This window comes from Rhinopithecus bieti, unplaced genomic scaffold, assembly GCF_001698545.2.
Source record: "Rhinopithecus bieti isolate Rb0 unplaced genomic scaffold, ASM169854v2 scaffold_33652, whole genome shotgun sequence".
Classification (NCBI taxonomy): Eukaryota; Metazoa; Chordata; class Mammalia; order Primates; family Cercopithecidae; genus Rhinopithecus; species Rhinopithecus bieti.
Genome location: NW_016814761.1, coordinates 2,981,537 through 2,990,324, shown reverse-complemented (window position 1 = coordinate 2,990,324; position 8,788 = coordinate 2,981,537). Strand labels below are relative to the sequence as shown.

At 47.9% G+C, this 8,788-nt stretch overlaps 1 protein-coding gene across 1 annotated transcript; it reads left to right on the top strand.

The window, feature by feature from the left end:
• Nucleotides 1-6,009: 6,009 nt before the first annotated feature.
• Nucleotides 6,010-7,272, top strand: RNF186 (ring finger protein 186). The gene is given in 4 exon segments (XM_017852013.1): nt 6,010-6,319; nt 6,321-6,378; nt 6,381-6,491; nt 6,494-7,272. Coding segments are annotated over 4 exon segments (693 nt in total). The 5' UTR covers nt 6,010-6,185; the 3' UTR covers nt 6,884-7,272.
• The last annotated feature ends 1,516 nt before the right edge of the window (nt 7,273-8,788 follow it).

Below are 8,788 nucleotides of genomic sequence, written 5' to 3'. Positions count from 1 at the left end.
AAAAAAAAAAAAAAAAAAAAAAAAAAAAAAAAAAGAAAGAAAGAAAGAAAGCCAAGCAGTCTAAAAGGAAATATTCAGAATTAACTCTCCTTCTCTGTGGGCTGTGAGATTACTGATTACTGATGTCTTTTTCTTTTTGTTCATCAGTAATCCCATTTTTTTTTATAATCAACATGTATTTTTTAACATAATTATTTTTAAACAACAGGAAACAAAAGACTGTTTAGGCTGGGCACGATGGCTCACACCTCCAATCCCAACACTTTGGGAGGCTGAGGCAGGTGGATCATCTGAGATCAGGAGTTCGAGGCCAACCTGGACAACATGGTGAACCACTAAAAATACAAAAAAATTTAGCTGGGCAGGGTGGCACACGCCTATAGTCCCAGGTATTCAAGCAGCTGAGGCAGGAGAATCGCTTGAACCCGGGAGGCAGAGGTTGCAGTGAGCCAAGATTGTGCCATTGCACTCCAGCCTGGGCAACAAGAGCGAAACTCCATCTCAAAAAAAAAAAAAAGACGGAAGATTTGAGTCCAGGGAGTGAGGTCAGTAGTAGTAATGGCCCCCCCGCCCCATTCACAAGCCTCTGTCATTTCATTGGCTCCCCAATAAGGAGACAGGACAGGTGTCCATTTCACAGATGGAGAAAACTGAGGCCCAGGGAGGTTAAGCAACTCGGCCACTGACTGCCTGTCGGTGGTGAGTTCAGAGCTCCAGCCCAGTGAGTGCCCTCCATCTCAAAAAAAAAAAAAAAAAAAAAAAGACAGTGTAGTTTTCCAACTTCCTGCAGTTTGTGCCTGAGGCATTCACTATCTCTGTCACATTGTCTTTCTCTATATACATTCATCATTTTCTCATTATTGTCATTTTGGTTCCAGATCCCATTCTTCTGTCTCCTTGGCAATATATCCTCAGACATGCAGATTCTTTGTAAGGGGTGGGAGCGGGGTGGGGGGCGGTGCAAATAGGGACAGTGTCTGCCATGCTCTAAGGAGCACAGAGGCGGGAATTCTGGGACAAGAGTGTGAGCTGAGATGGTTGCCAGTTAGCCCAAGGTAGAGAGGAGTGGAGGGCAACGCGGTGTTTGACTGGGACCTGGCTCGTGAAATTTCACTCCAACATGAGACTGTGCTTCTCAAGATGGAATGCATATGACCCCAGGGCTGTGAGAAGCCATAAGATGGAAGAAAATGCATTTCAAATGAAAAAAAAAAAAAAAAGCTTTATTCAACATTAATGAGTTCATATTTATACAGCAATTGAAACAAACAAATATGTTTTATATGGAGATTTGGAAGGATTCATGTATGCTTCGGGATTCTAATGTTGCAGTAAGCACAAACATAACATGGAGAAGAATGTGAAACCTAGATGAATTTAACATTTTAAGTCTCCAGAGACACTTTTTAATTCCCCTGGGATAGATCTGCTTCTGTCTACACCTCAGACTCTGACCATATTCACTCCTCTTCAAGAAGCACTGGCCGAATAGGTCACCAAAGTGTCTTATCTCATGTCCCTGGAAGAGATCAATTTCACCCAGGTCAGTTACAACCCAAAGTACATAAATTACTAAACCTCCTGTGAGCAGGTTGTAGTCGGGGGTGGAGGGCTGAAATAATCTTCCATAATTTCCTCAAGTGTTTATTTTATTTTATTTTATTTACTTTCTCCATTTTATTTTATTTACTTTTTTCTTAAATACACAGTGTCACTCTGTCACCCAGGCTGGAGTGCAGTGGTATATGATCTTGGCTCACGCAACTGCCACCTCCCAGGCTCAAGTTATCCTCCTTGGCCTCCCAAGTAGCTGGGACTACAGGTATGCACCACCACGCCTGGCTATTTTCTGTATTTTTAGTAGAGACAGGGTTGCACCTCGTTGCCCAGGCTGGTCTCGAACTTCTGAGCTCAAGCGATCCACCCGTCTCTGCTTCCCAAAGTGCTGGGATTACAGGCATGAGCCACTGCACCCGGACTCCATTTTATCAAATTTTAAAACTGAACTGCCATGAAGAAATTCTTGCCCAAGTTCACACAGCTGGTAAAGTGATGGGAGCCAGATTTCCAGCTATAGTCAATGCTGATGGTAGTTAAGGCAAGGCACTGTTAAGAAACAAAGCTGTTCCTAAGCCAAGATGGTAGGAGGGAGACAAAGGAAGGAATGCACTGTTAACAGTGGTCATTTCTTAGAGGTTGCAATGAAAGGAACTTTCACATTCTACTTTATCTATTTCTGTAATACTTGGATTGTTACAGCCAATATGTTTTCTTAATGATGGTTGCCCAATGATGTCAAAGGTTATTTTTTAGGCTCTAACCCAAATAACTTCCCTTGGTCTGATTTCAACCTCACTCAGCTACCTTCTTGCAGTTTGATTTCTCATTAAGCTGGCTAGAGAGAGGCATTGGCCGGCCGGGTGAAGTGGCTCACGCCTGTAATCCCAGCATTTTGGGAGGCTGAGGCAGGCGGATCACCTGAGGTCAGGAGTTCAAGACCAATCTGGCCAACATGGTGAAAGCCTGTCTCTACTAAAAATACAAAATTAGCTGGGTGTGGTGACACACACCTGTAGTCCCAGCTACTCAGGAGCCTGAGACAGAAGAATCGCTTGAGCCGAGACGGTGTCACTGCACTCCAGCCTGGGCAAGACAGAGCAAGACTCCATATCAAAAAAAAAAAAAAAAAAAAGAGGGAGAGAGGGGCACTGGCCAAGCTATCATCACTGTGTGGCCCACCTGATTTTCTATTCTTATTATAAATGAATGTGGCTCAACACATTTTTCTCCTCTCATCCCTAACCCATCCTAGGGTCTCGCAAACAGAAAAGAACATTATGCAATGCAAATCAAAGCAGAGAAAACACAGAATCTCTTCTAGCATCGTAACACACAGGCATTAGGTCACTCTTGGCTGTGTACGAAGTCTGGTTGTCTCATCAATGCCTGAGCCTTTGTCAGAGAGCAAGTAAAGGCTTCTTTTCTTCATCCATTGCTGTGTTACATAGAGGTCTTTCACTTGCAAAGGACAGAAGTCCAATGTGAACTGACTTAAGAATAAAAATCAGGGTAGATTTTATAGGTTAATATCCTTGAAAAAAATCCAATGCTAGGGGCCCTGCTTCAGGTGTGGCTGGATCTAGGTGTTCAAATAACATCATCAGGCCCTTGTCTGATTCTTTTCTCATTTTTCTTTTGTGCTGACCTTACTCTTGAGCAGGTTCTCTGCACGCTGTGGTCCTGGCAGCCCCAGGGTTCCATCCTCTAACTTGGAAACCCAGCAGAAAGAGAAACTTCTCAAGAGTCCCAACAGAAGTCTCAGAATTGACTCTCATTGGCTTGGCTTAGATTACATGCCTCTGCCCAAACCAATGGCTGCAGCCAGCAGAGCAGAGCGTGCTAACTGACCTGTCCTGAATTGCATCAGGTCCCCACTTCCAGAGAGCTGGAGCCAGAGATCACCCTCACCATGAGCACACAGAATGACAGTGGGAGGCAGTGGTTGTGCAAAGTGAAAACAGAGAACTGTTACCCAAAAAAGGGGAAAGAATGCTAGGCATGGGGGAAAAAACATGCCCAGTACTAGATTCAAGGCCCCCTTCAGCTTGATCTGGGGGAAAACGTGATATAGATGTGTATCTATACCTTAGTGTCTGAGACAGGTCTCAGTTAATTTAGAAAGTTTCTATTTTGCCAAGGTTGAGGACACGCGTCCATGACACAGCCTCAGGAGGTCCTGAAGACATGTGCCCAAGATGGACAGAGCACAGCTTGGTTTCATACATTTTAGAGGGACATGAGATGTCAATCAACATATGCAAAATGAACATTGGTTCCATCTGGAAAGGTGGGGCAACTTGAAGCAAAGGCCTGAAGACTTGAAGCGAGGAAGAGGCTTCAGGTCATAGGTAGATAAGAATGGTTGCATTTTTTTGAGCTTCTGATTAGCCTCTCCAAAGAAGGCAATCAGATATGCATTTGTCTCTGTGAGCCGAGGGGTGACTTTGAATAGAATGGGAGGCAGTTTGGCCCTAAGCAGTTTCCAGCTTGACTTTCCCCTTCGGCTTAGTGATTTTGGGGCCCCACGATTTATTTATTTATTTATTTTTATTATTTTTATTTATTTATTTATTATTATACTTTAAGTTCTAGGGTACATGTGCACAATGTGCAGGTTTGTTACATATGTATACACGTGCCACGTTGGTGTGCTGCACCCGTTAACTCGTCATTTACATTAGGTATATCTTCTAATGCTATCCTTCCCCTCTCCCTCCACCCCACAACAGGCCCCAGTGTGTGATGCTCCCCATTCTGTGTCCAAGTGTTCTCATTGTTCAATTCCCACCTATGAGTGAGAACATGCGGTACCAACCAGAACAGAGACACAGACCAGTGAAACAGAACAGACCCCTCAGAAATAATACCTCACATCTACAACCATCTGATCTTTGACAAACCTGACAACAAGAAGAAATGGGGAAAGGATTCCCTACTTAATAAATGGTGCTGGGAAAACTGGCTAGCCAGATGTAGAAAGCTGAAACTGGATTCCTTCCTTACACCTTATACAAAGATTTATTTTCCTTTAACAGAGATAACTGTTGGTCTAGCTACAGGTTGAGAAGAAATGGGATGGGATGGTGAGAGAACTGAATTTCAGAGACAATGGGGAGGGGTGAGGCAGGAGTTACCCATCCCACAAGGGAGGGAGCCTCTGTGGGGCTGGCAACTCCAGGACACAGAAGGTGGCCTGCAGTGCCAGCAACTGGTGTAAGGGAAAGAGCTGAATCAGAGGCACAGGACTCTGTGTGGCCCTTGGCAGGTGACATGAGCACCAAAGGATCCTTCACACAGGCTTCTGAGTTCAGAGTGGCCCGAATGAAACATTTGTTTGAGGGAGTGCATGTGCCCCACCATCTGCCCTTCAGGGCAAAGTAAGGAAATCACGTTTTCCTAACTGCTGTGCTGCTAATATCTGCCTGTCCCCACGTGAGTCCTGTTAGCCTATGTCACCTGGCTGGGGCCAGTTGCATCTAAACAAACCAATGAAATTGATTCAATCAGACCTTGGACGCTGGTAGATTCCACAAGTTCCTGCCCCATGGAAGGGCCCTCGGCAGGCAGCCAGCAGCCTACCCTGACCACACCCTGCCCTTGTTTCCCAGCCTTCCCTACAAGGCTGTATCAGGGTTCTGGGAAATGAGGGCTGGGGACCCCGGGAACAGGGCTTGGCTTAGAGTAGGCCCAAATGAATGGCAGCTATTCTTATTACTACTGGATACGCAGCATGCCTAGCACACAACAGGACACCTGTGATTAGGCACATGAAGTGTGCAGCAGGGCACCGATTGGAGGCTCATACACCTGTAACTGTGAATACAACAGCTGTGACTCTAAGGAAATGAATACAGTAGCAGGTGCCAAACACCTGTGCGCTGTATGTGGTTTTGTTTTTCTGCGTTGGGCTGGGCTTTGTGCTCCTTCCACTCACTTTTCTACCTCTCCCCTCCTATTCCCAAGGCCACTTGCCTGTAAATGTGTTCCAAGCTCAAACAAACTTTGTTCCACTCATCCTGACATCCAAAAGGTTGTGTCTGAGAAAGCAGGGTCCCCCAATCCACCTATGTCCGACTCACAGGGCTGTCTGTTAATTGTGCAGATTTGTAGATGCCAGTGAGCCGAGATCGCGCCACTGCACTCCAACCTGGGTGAGAGAAAGAGACTCCATCTCAAAAAAAAAAAAAAAAAAAAAAGTTAAATAAAAAAATAAATAAATAAAAGGTTCAGGGACCTGGGAAGTGGGGGTGAGAGAGTTGGATTCTGATGCATCCCAAAGCTTGAACCACCCACCAGGCACTTGGCCCCAACAGGAAAGTCCTGATTCACTAGACCCTGCCCACTTTGCCCTCCTATCAGGCAATTCAAAGTCTCCAGACCCGCAAGTTACTGATTAACCCTAGGTTTTGAGAAAATAAATAATAATAACTGAAGGGACAACGTAAGCCAAGAAACAAGCTGGGCAGCTCTGAGAGAGAGGAGTGTCAGACAGCTGTTGTCAACAGGCACCTGGCCAGAGTGAAAAGGAGAGGCAGACTCCATCCAAGTCCCAGCGGCGCCAGCTGACAGTCTCTGCCAATGCCCAGGTGCTGAGCGACAGTTTCCCACCGGTCCCTGTGCCCAGAATGGCCTGCACCAAGACCCTGCAACAGCCCCAGCCCATCTCCGCAGGAGCCACCACAACCACCACCGCTGTGGCTCCCGCTGGGGGTCACCCTGGCTCCACAGAATGTGACCTGGAGTGTCTGGGTGCCGGGAGCCTACAGCTGTCCCCGTTCGCCCAAGCTGCTCGGCCTGCCATCATTTGCCTTCTGCGCCAGTCTGCCGTGAAGCTCCTGGCTGTGGCGTGCAGGACAAACACCTGGTCCGTCACCTCCCACTGTGCCCCCGGCAAGGTCACGCCCGTCCCCCCTGGGGGCCTCATCTGCAGCCCTGCGCGACCACTGAGGCGGTGGTGAAGCAGCTGGCCCAGCCAGGCACAGAGGTGCCGCTCTGTCCTCAGGGGCTGGCGGGTCCTGCCGACTTGGCAGCAGGGTACCCCAGCTTGGTGGGAGAAGATGGACAGGATGAAGTTAGTGCAAACCACGTGGCAGCCCGACGCCTGGCCGCACACCTACTCCTGCTGGCTTTGCTCATCATCCTCATCGGGCCCTTCATCTACCCGGGTGTCTTACGATGGGTGCTCACCTTCATCATCGTCCTGGCCCTGCTGATGTCCACCCTCTTCTGCTGCCTCCCCAGCAGCCGGGGCAGCTGCTGGCCCTCCTCCAGGACTCTCTTCTGCAGAGAGCAGAAACACAGCCACATCTCTTCCATTGCCTGAGGGCCCTCTGATAAGGCTGTGCCTGCAGCCTTTCTGCCCTTGGGCCCCCGGACTTCCACAACGAACAGGGTAAGGGGTTGCGGACTAAGACTGGCTCCTTTGGGAAATCACATGCCAGTGGGACTTGCAAGCCAAAGCCGAGATGGCCAGCCTGGGTCAAGAATTACACACTTGGATGACAGGCTTGCACTTGCCCTTGGGATAGCACAGCTAAACTGCTGGGGTCTAGGGGAGCAGACACAAACTACTTGAACATGACAAGATGGGGGAAGTTCCTGTTCCTCTTATGCCAATGTTCCTGGTTTTTCTTTCTATAACTTGATGAAAGTATTGCAGTATTGATGCTATTGTAGAATAGAACTGGAATTCCTTTTTTTTTTTGCAATGTATGTAGTTGGTTTTGTTTTCTTGTTTTCCTTTGGTTTTTTTGTGTTGGGGGCAGCAGCTGGTTCACATTTCCCATTGTTACACATTTTCCCTCCTGGGAGCTTGGAGTCCATGGGGAGGTCCCACTGTGCTTTCTCTAACACTGTGCATCTCATGCCCAGCCTAGCCTCAGCAAGTGTCCTGGTTGTTTGGGTCTCCCATGGAGTTGAACCTAGGGTTGAGGAGACAAAATGTGGGTTAAGGGATGGTGTTTCTGAAGCCGCAGCAGGAGTCCCACATTTAGCTGGCAGAGTTGGGGAGGGGAGGAGAGGGCAGGGTTTGGGGCTCCCAGCATCCTCACTAAGAGCTCCCCACTCCGTGCCACCAGGCCCTGACTCAGCAGCAAAACTCGGGGTTACAAGGACTGCAGTCCACATACAGGCGGGGCCAGCTGCCCACGTATTGCTCAGGCCCACACGTTAGAAATAGATCTTTATGGATGTTACTTTCTTTGTTATTGCATCTCAAGTCCTAGTTGAGCTTTTGTCATAAAGATAAGAGGCCCCATAAATGCAACGGTCTTCACCAATAACCCCACCTTTCCCACCTCACCCTGCAAGTCACAAAGGTTTTTTGTGCCTTCTCTCCACCGTGTCTACTTCTTAACACAGGGGAGGCATTGGCTAGAGGAAATGGCTTTCCATGGTTGCCAGGGGCAGGCCTCAGCTGGGGTTTATGTGGGAGGGTAGATGAGCAGAGGGTGGGAGGAGACATACTATTTCCTTCTAAAGGCCCCATAAATGGGAAACAGACTTGAAACCTCAGAGGAGTGCTGTTGTCTCAGGACAAGTCCAAACCCATGCCATTGGCCCTAATGGCGACTGGTGCTGAGAGACTATGAGTGTGTGTGGGCATGCACAGACCCACGGCTTAAAGCCAGACCAAGTGGGCCTGAAGAACACCATGTCTCCCAAGCTGAAGAGGGTCACTGGGCATTTCCTGAGCTGGCCCCAGGCATGTCAGTTTGGGATAGCTGCCAGTGGGATAGGCAAGGAACATTCCCTTCCAACTCAGTTCTCCACTCCTATGTGATCTGTCATATTTCTCAGAACCTTCACCAAGATCAAAACCTCCCCCCAAGGTTTCAGTTGCTAATGATACCATTTCTACCATAATAATGGTGGATACTTGTTTATCCAGTACTTACTCTGTGCTGAGTACTGCACTAACTGCTTTCCATGCACTATCTAGTTTATCTTCACAATAACCTTATGAAGTACAGGCCATTATGATCTCTCTCTTGCAGAGGAGGAGCTTGAGGATCAGAGAGGTGAATTCGCCTGCCTAAGGTTGCACAGTCAATGCCTGAGCTCCCTCAAGATAAACCAGGGCTCCTTCCGCCTCATGATGCTGCCTCCTTTGTGTGCAACTCCAAAATAAGTGGGAATCTGGTCACCACATGAGGGTTTTTGAGAAGTGCATGGAGAACAGGAAACTAATTTCAGGAGCCTCCAAATTCCAGCAGTCAGCTGCTCAGAG